At 38.4% G+C, this 21123-nt stretch overlaps 1 protein-coding gene across 1 annotated transcript in view; it reads left to right on the plus strand.

Annotated features, from left to right (window-relative positions):
* The first annotated feature begins 1760 nt into the window (after window positions 1-1760).
* RIT2 (Ras like without CAAX 2) overlaps window positions 1761-21123 on the plus strand; it is a 399988-nt gene continuing 380625 nt past the window's right edge. The window contains exon 1 of the mRNA XM_003406318.4: window positions 1761-2213. Within this exon, the coding sequence (XP_003406366.1) occupies window positions 2111-2213 (103 nt within the window). The 5' untranslated portion in view covers window positions 1761-2110. The remainder of the gene's footprint in view (window positions 2214-21123) is intronic.

Below are 21123 nucleotides of genomic sequence, written 5' to 3' on the forward strand. Positions count from 1 at the left end.
AGTTGGGAACAGAATTACTGGAAAAGGTTTCACTTAAAAACTTGATGAATGATCCATAAAAGAAAAAAAAATGATATATTTTATTCCAACTAAATTAGAAACTCCTGCTCTTTGAAAGGCACTGTTAAGAAAAAAGAAGGTAAGTCACAGACCAGGGGAAAATATTTACAGAGCACATCTCTGATAAAAGGCTTGCATCCAGAATGTATAAAGAATTTTAAACTCAATAATAAGAAAACAATTTGATTAAAAAAATGGCAAAAGGTTTGAACAGGTGTTTCAGCAAAGACACACAGATACCTTATTGTTTATTACACACGGAAAGATCATCTTCTCTATTGGCGAGTGCTACAGACAATGGTCTGGGAGCATCACTGACTCAAAATAATATAATAATCAGAATAGCATATTCTTATGTAGTGTTTACCAATTGCCAGATACTGTTTTATACACTGTACAAATATTAACTTAATGGGTTAATAAAATAGGGGTTTAGTAAACCATTCTATAGATGAAGAAAGTGAGGCACAGAGAGGTGAAGTAATTTGCCCAAAGTCACATAGCTAGTAAGGGCTGAGCCCAGATTTAAACACAAGCAATCTATGGTCTTGGCTATGACGCTTTACTGTCTCTCAAATGACCAATAACTATGTATTGAGAATTCACGCTATGCCCAGCACTTGGTAATACAGTGTAGAGTCATAAGGAATTGACAACATAATTCCTTTCCTAGACCAAAAAACCCACTGCCGTCGAGTCGATTCCAACTCATAGCCACCCTATGGGACAGAGTAGAACTGCCCCATAGGGTTTCCAAGGAGAGCCTGGTGAATTTGAATGGCCGATCTTTTAGTTAGCAGCCAAACTCTTAACCACTACACCACCAGGGTTTCCTTCTTTCTTAGAAAAAAAAAAAAAAAAAAATTTTTTTTTTCTTTCTTAGAGTAGCTTAAAATCTAGAGAGACAAGCTTATGTGCACCGAATACTTGACAGCATCTAATCATAACTGAAATTGTGGAATTAAAATGTAGACAATAAATGCACAGAACATTATCTTCTTATTTGAAGGTCAGGATCTGACAATGATGATTGGGGATACTGAAAGCCTCCTAAGACTTCAATAGTTTAGAAACTCTTCAGATTAAAGTAAAGACACTAAAACCTTAAGAGAATTCAAATAGGGAGGAAGAGTTTGAATATTTTGAAAAATAATCCCCTATATAATCTTTTATGCTGCCATAATTACTAGCAAAATATTTGTTGAGTATCTGTTTGATGCTTGACAGGGTCCTTGTGTTTTAGGTAGCTTCTAACAGCCTAGTGTAAACAAGGATGATCCATGTCATAACATGACAATGACCAAATAAAATATCTCCTCATGGTAGACTTGCAACTGTTGAGTGAGCTAAAGCAATTCCTGTTAGCTGGGTATTATCTCGACAACACTAAAAACCCATTCGTAACAGCCTTGAGTTTCAGTCTTTATTTTTCACTCCTAAATTGGTAGCATCCCTTTACCCAGAATGAAAACTGCTTAAGATGACAGTGATAGAGAGCTAGGAGATCAGCAACAAAAAAAAATGTTTCTGAATTAATGGACTGGTTAGAACAAAAAAATAGTGAATTTGAAGCTGTAACTATAGAATTGAACCTGTAACTATAGTATCTTCCACTAAATCTCAGATTGACTCCATTCTAGCAGCCCAGCCTGGAAGGTAGCCAAGTCTGTGTGCCTCTAACGACCGCGGTGGGAGGGGGGGCGAGGGGCGGTGGCAGGAAAGAGGAAGGAGGGAGACTGAAAGAGAGGAAGCAAAAATGGGGAAGAAACAGAGCAGGGAAGAAAAAGAGAAAGAGAGAAGGAGATCGTGGGAGACGTGAAAGAGTGAAGGATTGGAAGGAGGGAGGGTGGTGTCAAAGCCAGATTTTTATTGGAAGCAACTGAAGTGGTTGCTATGAGACCCGCTGGAGCAGAGGACCAGCAGCCAGCCCGACGCTGATGGTTCTCACCGCGTTCTAAACCTTTCTTTTGACACAGTTTTAGAGTTGTTTAATATCTGAGCAAGCACCTGACACCGGTGACTTTTTTCTTCTCACAGTCCCTCGGGTAAGATGGAGGTAGAAAATGAAGCCAGCTGCTCCGCGGGCAGCGCATCAGGCGGGTCCAGAGAGTACAAGGTGGTGATGCTGGGAGCAGGGGGAGTTGGTAAAAGCGGTAAGTTTTAATGCCAAACGCTGGGGAAGGAGGGACGGGGACGAGGCAACTTTATGCAGCGAGATAGAGGGAGAAAAAAAAGGTAATGTTAATACTGTCAGGGGTTAGTTGTAGCAGTTAAACACCGAGCATCTGGCAGGATTTTTCAAAGTGTAGGGTCTGCTAAAGGGATGCTGGTGAGTCAGGAGATTGGAGAGACAGCTGGCGATGACATGTAGAACTTTAAGAGGATCATTTTGCCTTTTGATTTTAGGCTTGGTAATATCTTCTCTTAGTTTATGTGCCTGTTTAAAAAATAATAACGTTATATTTGTTAAATAGCCATGACACGGGGAAAACTTATTCCTATCCTTAAAATATTCACATAAGGAAAGTACTATAAATACTCAAAGAAACACACATACAGGTACAGGCACTGGGTTATCAGAGCTGATTATTGTATTTATTTCTTTGATTGAAAAGCTTCCCATCACCTTTCCTTGTCTGTGATCTGGCTGAGCCTGTGTGGCCTTTGAATGTCAAGAGTAAAGTTGATTTTTGAAAGTGACAACAGTTTAAGGAATGGTATTATTGTAGGACCTGTGCAGGGTAATCGAACCGAGCTTTGCACTGCTGACTGAATTGAAGGGGAAAGTTACAAGAAAAGAGTAAGTCGCCGTGGTAGTGAAGGTGAGAGTGATAACTTTGTTTTGGTACACAAAGAAAAGAAGTCATCAGTGGTCTTTTTTCTTGAGGTACTTAAAAAATGAAATATAGCAAATTAAAGAAATGGAGATATAGTAGTGGTTCAGGTTGATTAAATGTTGGATAGCCTGGGGCTATGAATATCAGTAGAAAATAAACATAATTATAACTTTTTATATAAATATAAGAAGACTCTCCCCCTCACTGGTGATACATCTTTGGGGATGCCAAAGACAGAAGAAATATTAAAGTTAGCATGCCCAAAAATTATCAAAACACTGAAATAGCCTTAGTGCTTGACAAAAAAATTCAAAGTTGGGACCAAAATTCTTGACATAAGAAACCAAGAAGCCTGTGACTTTGATGCTGGGTCCACAAATAAAAAAAGAGTTGAGCAATAAAGGAAGGAGAAAGAGGAGTGTGGTTTAGTGGACAGCAAAGATGAAAGGTCAGAAAAATTGCAAGAGATATAAAATGAACATTGTCACTGCCCATGAAAAGAATTACCAAAAAGGAGAAATAAAAAGATCTGGCTGTCAGAGTGAGAAAAACTAGTCATCTTTCCTAAGAAGGAAAAGTGAAGTGAAAAGCTTTTTGACTGTGTACAAGTGAGGAATTGTCAAAAAGATTTCTTTTTTTTTTTTTTTTAATATAGTAGTTTAACAGAGGAGGAATCAAAATAGGTGAGTGCTTAGAGGAGGAGGCATAAAGAGGGAAAAATCTATATAAAAGAAAGATATGTTTTTAAAGAGTATAGCTAAGCAGACAGAAGAAGAAAGAAACAATAAGTCAGAATGAAATAGTGATACGAGAGAGAAATAGATTTAAGAAAAAAGCAGGAGGCCAGTCCACAGACATTCCACCCATTGACATGTGAGTCGGTAGAGAGATGCTGCAATATTCCTATAATGTGCCCATGAATTACCTTTGTTTTCTGGCTTGGCGTTTTCTTGGTTTACCAGGAGCTTGGGAGATGTGGGAATAACACAGCTAGTTCTTAGTCTATTTTACTCTAGAGAAGTGGAACTTGGAGAAGAGAGCTATTGAACAGGAGCATCCTTCAACAATACGCTTATTCTGGAGGTGACAAAAGCTCTGCTATTTTGACCTCTCCCCAGTATTATATGTACTGACTCATCATTTTCACCAGTCCAGTAACTAAGGATTTTCAACGTAAATGCAATGGCAGGCAGAATGGCGTAGGTTGCTCACAAACCTTTAGTCTGTCCAAAAGAATTCAGTTCGTAACTCAATAAAAAAAAGAGCAAAAATGTTCCCGGTGTGATTATGACTAATGGAAATGCCAGCTCACCTCAAAGAGGGTTGAGAATAAAAGAGGGTAAATAAACCCAGTTGTGTGGCTATTACTCCAGTGAAGATATTACTCATACTACAGTCCCATGCCTGGAAAATGTCCTTATGGACAAGTGTTCAGAATTGCAGTGATGGGATCACGTCTTGCCCTTCAGCTTTAATACTTTCCCCTGATGATTATCTGGTGTTATCAGTATATAAATTGATGAGTAGTGATTCTCAATATTAACCTTCTCTTGAAAGTTAAAATGTGTGCTTTGAAATAAATTAAAAACTTTTTTTTTTTAATTGAAAAGCCACTTTTTGTACTGCTTAAGATCCGAATCAATAGAGGTACATTTTAGCTATTCTTCCCACAATTTCAGTGCCTTTGATTGTACAAGCCAATTACAGTGGGTTGTGTGATGGAATTTCAAGGGGAGGTCTGCTGCTCTGAAAAAAACTGAAGAAGATGAATCAGGCCACCACCTGTTTCCAGTTCTGAAAGTCAGAACATGAATGAAAAACTTAGTTTATGGTGACCCTAATTTTTAAATGAATAAAATCTTGAGTTCCTATGCCTATTGAAAAATTAGCTTTTTTCTGTTCATATTTTACTAAGATATACTTACGCGAGTAGGTAACTTGGAAACAATTTGCAACTTCACTGGAACAGGGATTCCCATGAGATTTAAAATATGTGGGTACATACATGGACTATGTTGAGAAATTTGAAACTACGAGTTATCAACCAACAAGTTATTGAACACATTCCATTCATGGACCCTGTGCTAGGTACTTTGGAAGGGAAAAAAAAAAAAAGATGGAAGCAAATGAACATTTATGAGGCATCATCTGTGGGTAGATGATGGGCTATGTGTTTTTCATGCTTGTAGTCAATCTTCATCACAATCTGATTAGGTATGTCTATTTTATAGATGGAAAAAATGAGTACTAAGTAAATAACTTGTGCCTGGTCATAGGATTGATAAGTTATAGAGTTCTGTGACGTTATATGTAACTATACTAGATTAATTTTAACACCCTGGGGATGTAAAGCAAAGAGTTCCACCACTTACTATTAAGAAGAAACCAAAGCTCTTGGTGATGCCAACCTCTTAAATGTTATATTTGGAGGGGCTGTTTATCTTCTTGATTAACACTCTCATTTATACACTCATGTCTTTTAAATCCTTAAATTAATATAATTAAACACTATACATACACTTATATTCAATAAATATAATTAAACATTATACCTACCATTGTCCAAGAATGTTATGCTGAGAAAACAGGGAAAAACAAGAAATAGTCCCTGCCTTCAAGGAGCTGATACCTGTTTGAAAGCTGGGGTAACTGAGGCCCCAAGAGTTGATGTTCATTGACACTTGACCCTCTTTATGCTGTTTTTCCATTATACCCCAATTTTTACACAAGAAAATTGAATCAAAAGAAAATCAATTGTCCAATGAATTTGATGTAACTTAGACACATTATTAGTTCTCCTTCCACTCTTACTTCATTCCCACCATCCTTTCCCTTGCTTCAAAAAAAAAACCATAGCTATGGTTTAGGAGTTTTATGAAGTCTAGAAAATCCTTAAAACTGTTTTGAATATTGGCCTTTCTCTGTCTCTGTGGTTTGGTATGTAAAGACAGCTCCTCAGTGATAGAGCATGGCTGGTGTCTGCTTGCTTTCCCTGTGTTCACATCTGATTCACATCTGATAATTTCAGTACAGACTCAAATTATCCAGCAGATCTTATCCAAAAATAAGAAATTTTTATTTTCCAAGCTACATTTTACCTATTCTGTTTCATGATCTTAATTTGATGCTAAAATAATTTAAGGAGATGACTGGGTTACCTACTTCTTCTGTTTCAGGTGAGGTATCTGAGGTTCAGAAATGTTAAGATATTTGCCCAAGTATGCACAGTAAGGAAGTAAGAGATAGGAATTGAACCCAGTTTTCTAACCTAAATTGTTTTTCTGTCAAATTGCATGGGAAAAGCAGAGAAAGTATCCAAATATCAGAGAAGAAGTACATGTTCTTCTCAGGTCCCAAGGACACATATTAGAATTACTTTGGTGAAATCTAAACATACAACACATGATTATTGCCCTCTAGGAGTTCACCATCTCATAAGGGAAGTATAATGCATAGTACAAAATAAAAATTTATATTAGGTTTATGAGTGGAGAGTTGTGGAAGGGGTGATTAAAACTGCACGCTAAAATTGAGAAGGGATCACAGCAGACAGGGTGTTTGTACTGTGTACTAAATGATGCCACCATCCACCTGTCAGTTTATTGTACTGTGGTGGCTTACTTGTTGTTATGATGCTTGAAGCTATGCCACTAGTATTTCAAATGCCAGCCGGGTCATTCATGTGGACAGGTTTCAGCGGAGCTTCCAGACTAGGACAGACTGAGAAGAAAGGCTTGACCATCTACTTCTGAAAATTAGCTAATTAAAAACTTATGGGTCACAAAAGAATATTGCATGATATAATGCTGGAAGATGAGCTCCCTACCTTGGAAGACACTAAGATGGCCAAGACTGGGCAACACTGTACACGGTGTCACCATGAGTCAGAACCAACAACAATTAAATGATGAGTGGGATTTCATGAGGTTGAGAAGGAAAAGAATAGGGAGCGCTAGGGTTGGAGAGAAAGAATTCAAAAGGTAGAGCACATAGAAAGGCAAGAATGAAGTTAGGGGATTATAATTTTTCAAGAAGGCATCTTCATGTCTTAGTACCTTTGCAGGGGTCAATTGGAAAAAATCTCTCCTGAGATTTGCTGAACACTTTTTTTTTTTTTTATCTTAGGAACGCTGTGCAAAATTAAACAAAACAAAATAAATAAGCTGAAAACATGTTATAAATGTATTGAAGAGCTCAAAATATATTAGAATGCATCCATTGTGAATTCTTCGTAAGGGGAAAAATCATTTGTAAAATAAGCAATCATACTCTCCCCACACTCTTTTGCAACGTGTCTCTTTTATAAATTCAGAATTTTGTGCAGCAGTATTTCATAAAATGAAGGCAATAGCAATATTTCCTGAGGTAAACAGGGAGCAGCATAAAAACCAATTCCTTCAACCTCAGTGAAATGGTATAAACAGGTAGAAAATAGAGCCTTTACTGGAATTAAATCAAGGCAAACAATGAAGTGAATCGTTTACTTCCCTGAAGTTCTGTGGTTTACCTCATTAGCAGAACTCTGGGCCTGACAAAGCTGAACAATTGTCACTTGGTGACATGTGTTATCTCAACCCTCAAAATTGCAAAAGAAAAAGAAAAAATAAATAAACAAGGGAAAACTGAAAATAGATTTCAAGATTCAAGGCCTTCTGCATTCATCCTTAATGGTTAGCACCCTAATTATACTGAAGATGTTCACTCACTGCAATTCTGTTAGCAAGAATTAGGTAAGAGGTCTGCAAAGGGATCAGTACAAAAGTAAACTTGTTTAGTATTTACTCACTCAATTAACAATTGAGAGCAAAATTCGGGCAGATTTGTTAATTGATGTAGCCCTGGTGGCGTACTGGTTAAGATCTCACCAGCTAGCCAAACAGTCAGCAGTTTGAATCCACCAGATGCTCCTTAGAAACTCTTTGGGGCAGTTCTGTTCTGTCCTATAAGGTTGCTATGAGTCAGAATTGACTCCACAGCAATGGGTTTGGTTTGGGTTTTTGTTTTTGTTGATTGGCAATATTTCCAAAATCATGGGCACTCTGTAGATTTTAAATTGATGAGAGTTAGTACAGTTCTACGTCTGTATCGGAGAAAGGGACTGGAGATGAATGAGCATGTACTGATCCCTGACAATGACCCGCACGTTGCTGAGTTCCTCGCATTTACTCCTCTAATGTCCCAATGACCAATGGTCCATCACATTCAACTGATCCCTCATTCACATCTCACGTCAGTTGTGTGAAGTAGGCATTACTGTCTCCATCTTATAGATGAGAACACTGAGGCCCACAGAGAAAAAGTAATATCCTGGAAACCCAGGGATATTAAATGGTGAAACCAAGATGCCAATACATAGATATCTAAGTCCAATGCTTATATGATTTTCATTATCCCACTGAGAATTTTTATTTTATTGTTGAAAGGATGGTACAATTAACCCAAGTTCTAACTTTAACTGTGTGTAAATACCAAAAAAATCATGTATGCCAAAATACTTGAAAATTTTCAATTTCTATACAAATATGAGGGCATATTATTAGACGGGCAAGAGAGACATGGAGAGTTCTTACCCAAATATTTCAATATGGAGGCACTGAAGACATACGTGTTCACATCTACTCAACATCCCTTATGGGCCTTGTCATCAACTTGAAAAATCAAGTAACTCAGTAATTATAAGGAAATATTAAAAACCGTGATTATAATAATGAAAGTAAACAGGGTATTGAATATATCAGGAAAAATTTTGAAAGCTATCTCGTGCCAATTTGAGGGAGAATAGTTTCTCTAAATACATACATTAGAGAGTAATTGGTAAACTTAGAAACCGTATATTAGAAATGAAAAATACAAGAAAGACGTGTGTACCCCCAGGACTATGGCCCCTGGACACTCTGCTAACTCAGAACTGAAACCAGTCCTGAAGCCCACTCTTCAGAAAAAGATTAACCAAAAAAAAAAAAAAAAAAAAAAACCATTACCATCAAGTTGATTCTGACTCATAGCAACTCTATAGGACAGAGTAGAACTGCCAGGCCTCTAAAACAGTGATAACACTTGAGGACCTTGCTTCTTATTTCAATCAAATATACGAGACCAAATGGCAACTCCTGCAAAAAAGCAAGATGAAAAGGCAGGAAGGGACAGGAAAACTGGACAAATGGACACAGGGAACCCAGGGTGGAAAGGAGGAGAGTGCTGTCACATTGTGGGGATTGCAACCAGTCACAAAATGATATGTATATAAATTTTTTAATGAGAAGCTAATTTGAGCTATAAACTTTCACTTAAAGCACAAAGAAATTAAAAAAAAAAAGGTGTGTGTGTGTGTGTGTATACATGGACATGCATGGGTGTATGCCTGGACCTCCCTATACCAGGCCCTGAGAAATTACCAAGAACTAGGTATAACTCTTATCTTGTTTAGTGGGATAAAAAAGATACATAAATACAGAACTGTAATGCAGTGTGGTAGGTAAAAGGATAGAGATGTATACACGGTATTTTGAAAGCAATGAACACTGTGGCCCAGGATGTTAGAGAGACCTACCGTAGGTCGCTCAGTGGGTCAGCTACAGCAAGGAAACTATAAGCCAGGCCTCCTCACTTCCTGAGCCCTGAATTTTTCACTAGGCTATGCTGCCTCTTTTAAACCAGAATAAAATCTGCCTCTCCTAATTAGAAATCAGGCCGTGAGTGGTGACTGATTGTTTCTGTGCGTGTGCCTTGCAGTGTGGTGGAATTGTGACTGTGAACAATGATGAATGGCAGTTCTCTGCATTGCTTACACTCATTACAGAGAATGCTCTTACCACTGAATTTGGCTGTTATTTGCAAAATGCATCAATGATATCAACTCAGCCACTTGAGCTTTGCTCATAAACATCAGCTCTCTGATGACTGTCACCAAGCAGTGCCATCTGCTCTTCTGGTTTGGCGGCAAGCACTAGCTAAGTGGCAACTGTGCCAGATAACCCTTTCTGGCCTTTCTGCCTGCCATAACCCGACTCCAGCTAATACCATAGCACCAGCATGGCAATATTGACCTGTCCTAGTTTCCACATACTCTCATCCCCTTGAGCATCCTGTCCCTGCCAAGTGACTTGGAGGGTTAGGAGGAGCACATGCCTGATTCTTACTGGAGTTTGTATGAGGGATGGAAAGCTGCCCTGATGGGCTTTTCTGAGGTGTTGTATTGAAAAGAAAGTCAGAGTTAAGACCAGGTCTCAACTGGAAAGAGATTGTATAGAAAATTTGGGTTTTCACAATGGAATGTCCCGACAAGAATTTTTAATGAGTTAGATCAATCGTGGTGGTGGCCAGTTGAGGGAAGGACTTTAGGTCTTTTTTAAGAAGGTTGTTTGTATAAGGGAGGCAATGTTTGGATAGCCACTCAGTGAATGAAAAAAAAAACCTAAAACAGTTTACCAGGGCAGCGGTCCCCTTAATATACTTTAAAATGAGAATATGTGAGTGTTCACATGTGATAATCTATGGTCACTCACAGAGATTATCCTGTAGGGATGATTCTTTTGTCCAAACGATTTGTCTTTCAATTTGTCTTTTAATGTCTTTCTCCCCCCACCTCCTCGCCCCCCGCCAATGCATAGTTAAACTAAGGGCTAACATTTTTGAGCCTTACACTTGCTTGACTCTGCTCTACGTGCTTATATACACTATTTCACTGAATATTCACAAAACCCTGCAGGGTAGGCATGGTGATTGTCTCTAATTTATAGATGAGAAAAGCAAGGCTTGAAGAGGATGAGTGATTTACTCAGGAACCTAGAGCCTGTAGTGACTGGTCAGGACATAGCCATTGCCAGAGATGAGACCCTAAACCATTGTCTACTCTGCCACTCACCATGCCATGTTTTTCATCTGCCCTTGATCTGCAGAATGATATTATGATAGAATAATATGAACTGGAGCTTTGAGCATAGTAGGAAATCCAGCTTTGTTTTTCCTTATTTATAAATTGGGAATAAGAACAATAGCCACTGCAATGACTCATACTCACAGAGTATTTATAATAAAATCCGGCACATAGTAAATGCTGAATCATGTTTGTAACATAAATGGATAACTCTGTTTTAAATTATTTGCCCATAATAGCATTTGACCTTGTACAGTTCACTTGAGCTCTTTGAGTCTTTATTTTTCTCATCATAAAATAACACTAATTAAAATTACCTAAGAGAGTTGCTGGGTAGATTATATTAGGAAATATTAAATAAAAGTAAAAATACAGATCATAGTGCCCAAAATATTAGACCCTCATTACATTTGCCACCCATCTCTCTTCCTCCCTCCCTTTCTTTCTTCCTTCCACACTTCTACCTAAGGCCACTTTCCTCTGTAGGGTGGGAGAGGTAGTAGCAGAAGATCTTTCAAATGGGTTCCAGAAAAACACAATTTGAGTTGAGTACTGTAAACCCGACATTGTATATCCACCTGCTCTATGCCTGCTTTTGCTCTCTATAGCCGTATATTGATTAGTTTCAGCTTTGGCCTTTTAAGTGGTAATTTCAGTGACAATAATAATGGTGGTTTGCCACTTACCCTGGTAAACAATCTCCTTCTTCATCCTAATTGGTCCATAACATACACACACACATACACACATACACACACATACCACTGCCTGCTAGAGAAAAGATTTGGGGACAATTGCTTGCTACATTAGCTACAAGACACCTTCTTAAAGGAGCTGTGGTTTATAATGGAGCATGCCTATGCTTGAATTTGAATGGAAATTAATTTCCCCAATACATACGTTGTTTTAATATTTTTGATAATAATATGTTCCCTTTGTTCTTCCCAGTAGCAATGTTGCTATGTTTAAATGAAAAGAGTCATATTTAATGACTGCAGGACCACAATAATAATAAACTAAGCACATGTAGATTTTTTAACATTGAAAAAATCAGATTATTTACAAGCCCAGGAAAAAAATTGTTATTTGAAACTCTAAAGACTTTAGCTAATTGGTCCCCACCTGTCATCTTTTGACCCACCACATCCCACCCCCATTTGTTCTCCACACCACTTAAAGGCTGTGTATCCCGAGATAACATTTTGCTTCTTTATTCTCCTGCTCAGATGTCTTCAGTAGCTCCCCATTGCCAACAGACTGGCATTTAAAATCCACAAAACTGATTTCTGAAACATGTGGGGCTATATGACAACTGGTCATAAAGGAGGGCATCCCAAGGTAATCAGAAGGGACAGCTGTTGTGTAGGGTGGCACAGAGGAGTCAAGCTTGAGAGGGTGAAAATTTTGGAACCAGGGAGAAGTCAAGAGCCAAGAAGGGCTGATGAGGGGATGAAGTGGAGAGTCTAGAACATCTTGTCAGTGGAAAGGTGGTCAGGTGACGTACAAGTGGGAAAATTCAGAACTGAGGTTGCAAAGCGGAGATGCTGCCAAAATGTTACTTTAAGTGGGCCCTGATGTACGACTTCTCAGACTCTAAACTTCTCTCTCTCTCTCTCTTTCTCTCTCTCTCTGTCCTCTGTCTTTCCCTCCCTCAGTGTGGGCTAAGCACTGATCTAAAAAGACCCTGAACTATCATTCCAGGTCTGCATCTATCCTCCAGACAAATTATTTAACCCTTTGTCTCAAAAAGTCTTGAGACTTTCTCCCTGTATTACTCACATAGCTATTCTAACATGAGCTTGCTCCTCCTTTCTCTCAATTTATGCAGTTTTATCTGTCCTTGTAGATCATGTGCAAGTATTTCCTCCTCCTTAAAATCTTCCCTGTCTACTCAAGTCTAGCATATCTTCTCCCCTTTATGACACTTAAAATTCTTGCTGACTCTTATTCCTTTCATACCTAAATATAATTACATCAGCACTTCTAGCATCTGGTTTTATTGTATTAAAATCTTATTTAAGTCTTGCATTTTGTATTTAACTTGTTATCTCTTTGTATTTTTTATCTCCCTATTATGATTATGGAAACCCTGATGGCATAGTGGTTAAGAGCTATGGCTGCTAACTAAAAGTGCAGCAGTTCAAATCCACCAGGCACTCCTTGGACGCTCTATGGGGCAGTTCTACTCTGTTCTGTGGGGTTCCTATGAGTTGGAATCAACTCAACAGCTACGGGTTTTTGGTTTTTATTATGATTACAAATTCCTAGAGTGTAGAAAATATATCTAACATTGTTTTTTTTTTCTCCCATGATATCTATGGAAGCAAATTCTAAAAAAAGTTTATAAATTTATTTTCCCTCTTTCACCTTTAAGAAAATGCAGAGGGTGAAACATGAGGTTCCTAGTGAATTAAAACTAAGTGATATTCTAAAATTTCACAATATAAAAGTCAAGGATATAGGGCAACTGTCTTAGTTACCTAGTGCTACTATAACAAATATCACAAGTGAATGGCTTTAACAAACAAATTTATTCTCTCACAGTCTAGGAGGCTAGAAGTCCAAATTTAGGGAGCCAGTTCCAGGGAAAGCCATTCTCTATCTGATAGCTCTGGGGGGAGTTCCTTGTCATCAATCCTTCCTTAGTTCTAGGAATTTGTCAGCTCAGGGATTCCAGGTCCAAAGGATGTGCTCTGCTCCTGGCTCTTCTTTCTTGATGGTAGCAGGTCCTTCTCTCTGCTTGCTCATTGAATCTCTTTTGTATCTCAAAAGAAATTGACTTAAGATACAACCTAATCCTGTAGATTGTGTTCTGTCTCATTAACATAAATGCCTCTAATCCTGTCTGTTTAACATCATAGAAGTTAGAATTTACAACATATATGATAATTACATCAGATCACAAAATGGAAGACAACCACATAATACCAGAAGTCACGGCCTAGCCAAGTTGACACATATTTTTTCAATCCATAACAGGAAAAAACTGACACCAACAGAAAAATGGAAAACATGTGAGCGTAAGGTTGTGGCTTAAGACAGTTCAGCATGAATATAGTTTTTGAACAATGAATTTGTGGGTGGATAAGCCAATCCTATGTTTAGAATGCTCAGTAACACAAATAGGCCAGGCTAAGTTTGTAGAACAGAGATTCAAGAACAAGTAAGAGGTAAACACCATGTTACAAGAAGTGTTGATTCACGTGCCAAGCAGGTGACCTAGAACCAGAAGCAGTACACATCCATAGAAAGTCAAAGGGCAGGGAGAGCTGACAGCAGAACACATGAGACACTGAAAATAGCTGATGTTTGCTTCCTGACCAATTTCGCGTTGGACACAGTTCTGTGGACTGCTCCTCAACATAGTGTTTCTGGGGGTGGGAACACTATTTTTTGAAATACTCTGGGAGTAAATAATAAGCCTGTGGAACTTAGTTTAGCCCAGGAGTTCTGAGACCAAAATGCTTATCGTAATCTCATTGAAAAAAAAAATTTTTTTTGGTGTACACTTAAAGTATTAGACTGTGATTGAGATACTGAGTTCGGAATCAGCTGTAAGCTTCTGTGAGGATATTTCTATGAGGATGAAAACCATCTAGGGCATGATTTACTTTTGACAATATCTATTCTAAAATGAAAGAAAAGAGTAACTCCTGAGAATTGCAGATAATTACAGGGCTGGATGATAATCAAAGCACTATAAAACCTTCTCCTTGATTTCAGGAATCTCTGAAATCAAGAAGAAAGATCTATTTCATAGGTGAAGTTGTTGATGCTATTAATGGGAAGCAAACAAACAAACAAACTTTCCTCCCTGGGGCTAAGAGCTTTTCCTTCCTATTTTTCCCCTCTTATTCACCACACATTTACCTACTCATTGCTTTCTGTTTTCTTGGTTATAAAGAAAGGGCTGAAGCAATCTAATGTCAGCTATCACTTGTTCTTTAGTCTCATCCCACAAAAGCCTTTAATATTTTCTCCCCTTTAAGAAAATATTTGTCCTACTTCATCACAGAAAAGCAAATGGAAACCTTTTTTTTTTCATAAAAATATTCCAATGTGATAAGTACACAAGTTGTCTGCCTCTTGAGTCTTATTTGCATTTTCCTTGAATATAGCAAAATTCTGAGGCAGCCCAGCATGTCTGAAACAGCATGGACTTTGAAGATGAATAGGCACGCATTGAAATTCAGTTTTGCCACTTACTAGCTTATTGACTTTACTGGCTCTTCCTTTTCTTCTTTGTCTATTAACGTTGGAAAATCCAGGGTTAATTCCTTTGGCCTCTTCTCTTCTTTAACTACAATAATTTCCTAGATTATTTTATCCAGTCCCAGGACTTTCAAACGTACCTTAAGTAAATATTTATATCCTAAAATTATATCTCTAGTTTAAAACCGTAATGAGACACAGCTAAACAAAAGGACTAACAATACCAAATGTTGACTGGGATGTGACAGCACTATGTATTAAGTAAAAGAAATGTAGCTCGACCATATGATCTAGCATTTCCACCTCTAAGGTATACGTGTGTGTGTATATCTTGAACAGATATTCACATATTTATGAACCTAGAAGCATGCTCGTAGTGTACATGGAAACACTATTCATAATCACCACAAATTAAAAGTTTAAATGCCCACCAATATAAGAGTGAATATATGAATTGTGTTGTAGTCATGCAAGCCATTACTAACAGCAATGGAAAAGGACGCATTAAAAGTTACACTCAGCAACATGGATGGATCTCATCAGCAAAATGGTGACCAAAAATAGCCAACCAGAAAGAAGTCATAAGTTTTCATTTATGTAAAGGTCAAAAAATAGGTAAAATCAACTACTGTGTTAAAGGGCTAAAAACAATGAAAATAAGTTACTATATGTATATATTTAAAGCAATAACTGCTAACTGAAAAGTCGGTGTTTCCAAACCACCAGCAGCTCTGTAAGAGAAAGATGTGGCAGTCTGCTTTTGAAGAGATTTATAGCTTTGGAAAACCTATCGGGTCACTCGAAGGCATGTGCGTATGTGTGTGTATAAATGTTAATATATGTATAAAATAGGGTCGCTATGAGTTGGACTCAACTGAAGGCAATGGGTTTGTTTTTTTTTTTTTTATAGGAGCCCTGGTGGTGCAGTGGTTAAGAGCTAGGTGAGCTCTGTGCTGTTAACTAAAATGTTGGCAGTTTGAATCCACCAGCCACTGCTTGGAAACCCTATGGGGCAGTTCTACTCTGTCCTATATGGTTGCTATGAGTTGGAATATATATATGAAACAGGTTTAGGAAGGAAGATAGATAGCTCAGTTTCGGACATTTTTAGTTTGAAATTGTTAGATACTTAAGTGGACATGTCAGGTAGACAATTGAATACGCGAATCTAGGGTTTGATAGGAAAATCTAGACTGGAGAGATAACATTTTAAAACTTATTAAGTCTTTTCTTTTGTGACATTTAACATATATTAAGACAATACGCCAAAAAAAATTTCACAACTCAGTGGCTTATCACAAAGTGAACACTCATGCTACCACTGCCCAGACTAAAGAGAGAACATTTTCCGAACTACAGACTTCCTTCATCCCCCTGTAACATGTGGGGTCTCCATGGGTCAGTTGACTCAACAGCAGTAGGTTTCACACTTTTTGAAAGTTAGCATAATAATAGAACGCTCGCCAGTGAGTTGGTGGATCTAGAGTAGTAGCAGGAAAGATGAGAAGTGGAAGATTCTTGACACATTTTGAAAAAACACCAAACACATTTAATGGTTGATAAATACCAAACACGTTTAATGATTGATAGGAGAGAATTGTTGGCCCAAACAATCTGAAGGGTGTTTTGCCATGGACTGAAATGGGATCATTGCAAGTAAAGTTCTAAACATTAAAAAAAAAAAAAAAATGCTGGCTCATTTAACCTTATGTGCAAAAGGACAGAGCATGGCCCTTAACACTGTAGAGATAAAACATCACCAAACCAGTTTCCATCATGTCAATTCTGACTCATGGCAACATCATGTGTGTCAAGGGTAAAACTGTGCTCGTAGGGTTTTCAATGGCTGATTTCTTGGAAGTAGATCATCAGGCTTTTCTCCTGAGGCATCTCTGGTGGACTCAAACTTCCAACCTCTAGGTTAGCAGTGAAGCATGTTAACCTCTTGCACCACCCAGGAACTCCTAGAGAAAACATAGACCCGTTTTGTGATCTCCAGATGAGATGCTTGTAATCTAGTTAGGTCCAAGGCATTTCCATACAGGACCTTTAAGGCAGGGCTGATGTGAAGATTAAATGTGATAATGCAAAAAAGAGCACGGCGCCATCCTTATAGTAGCTGCTTGATAAATGTTTGAAATCATCTTTCTTTATTAATAAACAGGCTGCTTCTTCAGGTGAGCAAGAAAAGGAAACATTAATAGGCATGTTGTTGTTAAGTGCTGTTCAGTCGGTTACAACTCGTAGAGATTCTGTGCACAACAGAACCAAACACTGCCCAGTCCTGTGTCATCCTCACGATCATTGCTATGTTAAAATGTAAATTCATATTTATATATTTTGAATGGAATGAGAGAGTAAACAATAGATTATTTACAGGTGAGTAATCTTGGAAATGGAAACCCTGGTGGCGTAGTAGGTAAGTGCTATGGCTGCTAACCAAAGGGTTGGCGGTTCGAATCCACCAGGCGCTCCTTGGAAACTCTATGGGGCAGTTCTACTCTGTCCTGTAGGGTCGCTATGAGTCGGAATCGACTTGACGGCACTGGGTTTGGTGTTTGGAACCTTGGAAATCTCTGTCTATTAAGGAGGTTTGGAAGCAACCACTCATTCATTCATTTACTTTGTAGCTAAGATGTATTGAGCTCTTGCTTTATAGTCATTGTCCTGGGTTCTAAAGACACATCATTGAACCAACCCCAACCACCACCTTCAAAAGGCTGTGATATAATGACAAAGAGTGTCATGTAAGCAGAAAATCACAATGACTGAAACCAGAGCTGATCTTGGTGTTCATTCCCTTTCCTTATTATCTTTCCCTCATCAATTTGTCTTATGTAATTTACCTAAAATCAAAGTAGGGAATTATTTTGTGCCTTCTTTCCCTATTTGATACTCTCCTGTTACAGTTATGTGCCAATAACCAAGGTGTTTCCCCATGTGCACAGCCCAGATGTCACCTTCCTGCTTCTCTGCTTCATCTCAGATACTGACATGACTGTTCACATACTACAGGCTGTGTTGCTTTATACAGTGTGAGCTTAAGAGCACTGATTTGGGAGCCTGACTGCCAGCATTCAATTCCTAGTTCGTTCACTTAGTAGTGATGTGATCTTGGGCATGTTACGCAGCTTCTCTGAACCTCAGTTTCTTTCTCTGCCAAATGAGCATAATACAGTCTAACTCATAGGAACAGAATGAATTAATATGAATGATGTGCTTAGAACAGTGCGTGATACTTCTATGTAAGTGCCAGATATTATCATTATTATAATTATTATTAGTAGTAGATTTGTTATTATTATTATGTCTTTGAAACAAATTTATTCAGCCCTACCCAGGCTGAATAGGGGCATTGGTGCATCAGTGACAGAATTCTTACCTGACATGCAGGAAACCAGATGTCTTAGTTATCTAGTGCTGCTATAACAGAAAGAGCAGGAGTGGATGGCTTTAACAGAAATTTATTCTCTCACAATCTAGAAGGCTAGAAGTCCAAATTCAGGGTGCCAGCTCCAGGGGAAGGCTTTCTCTCTCTGTTGGCTCTGGGAGAAGCTCCTTGTCATCAGTCTTCCCCTGGTCTAGGAGCATCTCAGCTCAGGGTCCCTGGCTCCAAAAGACACGTCCTCTCCTGGTTCTTCATCCTTGGTGGTAGGAGGTCCTCCTGTCTCTGCTAGCTTCTCTTTTTTATGTCTCAAAAGAGACTGGCTCAAGATACAACCTAATCTTGTAGATCGAATCCTGCCCCATTAACATAATTGCCTCTAATCCCTCCTCATTAACCTCACAGAGATAGGATTTACAATTTACAGGAAAATCACATCAGATGACAAAATGGTGGATAGTCACACAATACTGAGAATCATGGCCTATCCAAGTTGACATACATTTTGGAGGGACACAATTCAATCCATACCACCTGAATTTTATTCCTGGACAATACACTTCATGTGCAGCCACCACTTAACTATCAGCAGAGGCTTGTGTGTTGATTTGATGCTGAAGAGGCTTTAGCAGAACTTCCAGACTAAGATGGACTAGGAAGAGAGGCCTGGTGATCTGTTTCCCAAAATCAACCCATGAAAATCCTATGAATCACAATGGCCAAATCAGCAACTGATCATGAAGATGGCTCAGGATCAGGCACCATTTTGTTTCATCATGAATGTGGTTGCCATGAGTTGGGGGCAGCTAACACCACCATCACTCAGGCTGATGACTATGTTTTCTACATTTTGTCCAAGACTGAGATGACTTTCCTCTTCTCTTACCCCAGAACAGCATTCCTTATTTACTTCAGTATCTGCAATGAGTGTTACCTTTGTGTCTAAGGTAAAAACTTCCTTACAATCCTTAGCAAATGGGCTAGAGTGATGGCGACCAAAGGTCCCTTCTACTAACTAGTTTCTGGTGAAGACGGTGAATTCTGATTTCCAAGCCTTCAGTCCTTCCCAGAAAGGAAGAAACATGTTTCTTTATTTTTGAAAACTCTCTCTATTTGACTGTAGAGTTACTACCTGAAGTTACTCTGGACACTTAGAGAGGGACTTCCTAACAGTTCTTCCAAAATTTTTAGCTTTGGTCTAGTTTTGTCTAGTCCTTAGGTGGGAAACCTGATGTATAATGAGATTTTAGAATCAAGCTAACACAAACAGGAATTATGGAAGCTTCATTTGAGTTTGTTCCATTTGAGTCTATCACGGAAGGTCACACCTTTTATATATCTCTGGGTTGTTCCCCATCACTCTTGGCATGTGTAATCATTTTTAATTTGCAGTTTTTATAGCCAGCACTTGAGCTTCACCAGCTAATCCCTATCTAACTAATAAGGTCTTCTGCTTCCACCTTTATTGATTAATCATCTGTAGGCATTTTTAATATCCATTTGTGTTTAATTTGCTGGTATTTAAAATGCCTCGTTCCTGGTAATGATGGGTGGTCTTCCAAAGGACAGGACTTAGGTTTTGATTTATGTAATAGTAAGTTCACTGGAGTCTTTCTGGAAACCTGCCCTTGAAGATCATTTTAATAAAGATCCCAGTAAAGGACACTTTTCAGGTCTTTAAGAGCTTCTCTATTGCCTAATGGATAAACTGTGTTTTCTTGTTCATAGTTCTTTGTAACACCGTTTATCCATTAGGCAATAGAGAAGAATAGACTCCTTCAATAGGAACTATGAAATCCTGGCACAAACCCTTTACTTCAGCCAGACGAACATTCTTATTGCCTCCCAAGCAAACCATATGTACCTCTACCTAACCTTCCCGTAATTTTTTCTACTTGTTTCCAATGACTTTCTTGAATTTTCTCTGCCTATTTAGATCCCATTTGTTCAAGAGCCAATAGGTGAATATCTCAACACACAGTATTTTATTATTCCTCTCAACATTTCTAGCATTCATCATCCGTACCATTCATTTAATACTTAACATGCTATGATTTGAATATCTCACTGACTATGTGTATATCCTGTCAGTTTACTATAATACAACTCCTCCAAGTTAATGTCTAGTTCTATATACTCTATGCCAGCAGTTCTCCAAGTGTGGCTCTTTGGCCCTTAGCAGCAGCAGCATATGGGAGCTTATTAGAAATACAGATTCTCAGCCTCTACTCTAGACCTACAGAATCAGAAGCTCTGAAAGTGAGGCCCAGAAGTCTGTATTTTAACAAGTCCTTTTGGTGATACAGATGTAAACTTGAGTCTGAGAGCCACTTCTCTATACCACTGGTTCTCAAACATAGCTGAACTTTAAAGTGATCTGGGAGAGTTTTAAAAATATTTATGCCTGGGCTCCATCCCCAGAGATTCGGATTTATTCGGTCTGGGGCAGCCTGGACATTGAGACATTTTCAAAGCTCCCTAGGTGGGTTATATTGTGCAGGAATGTTTGGGACCACTACTCTGTATCAGACTGCTTTGTTTCTCTGCCAGCACAGCCAGGGCTATGCACATACCGGACACTTATGTATTTGTTGGCTAAAGTGAGTTTCTCCTCATTCAAACAAAAGCTAATACTGTTTTGGTGGGAAAAAAGATATCTCTTCCTGAGCATGTGTCTGGCTTTAGAACTCCATGTCTCTTCATTCCTTCATCACTTTCCTCTCCCAGTCCATTAGATTTTGTCTTTAGCATTA

This window comes from Loxodonta africana, chromosome 11 (assembly GCF_030014295.1).
Source record: "Loxodonta africana isolate mLoxAfr1 chromosome 11, mLoxAfr1.hap2, whole genome shotgun sequence".
Lineage (NCBI taxonomy): Eukaryota > Metazoa > Chordata > Mammalia > Proboscidea > Elephantidae > Loxodonta > Loxodonta africana.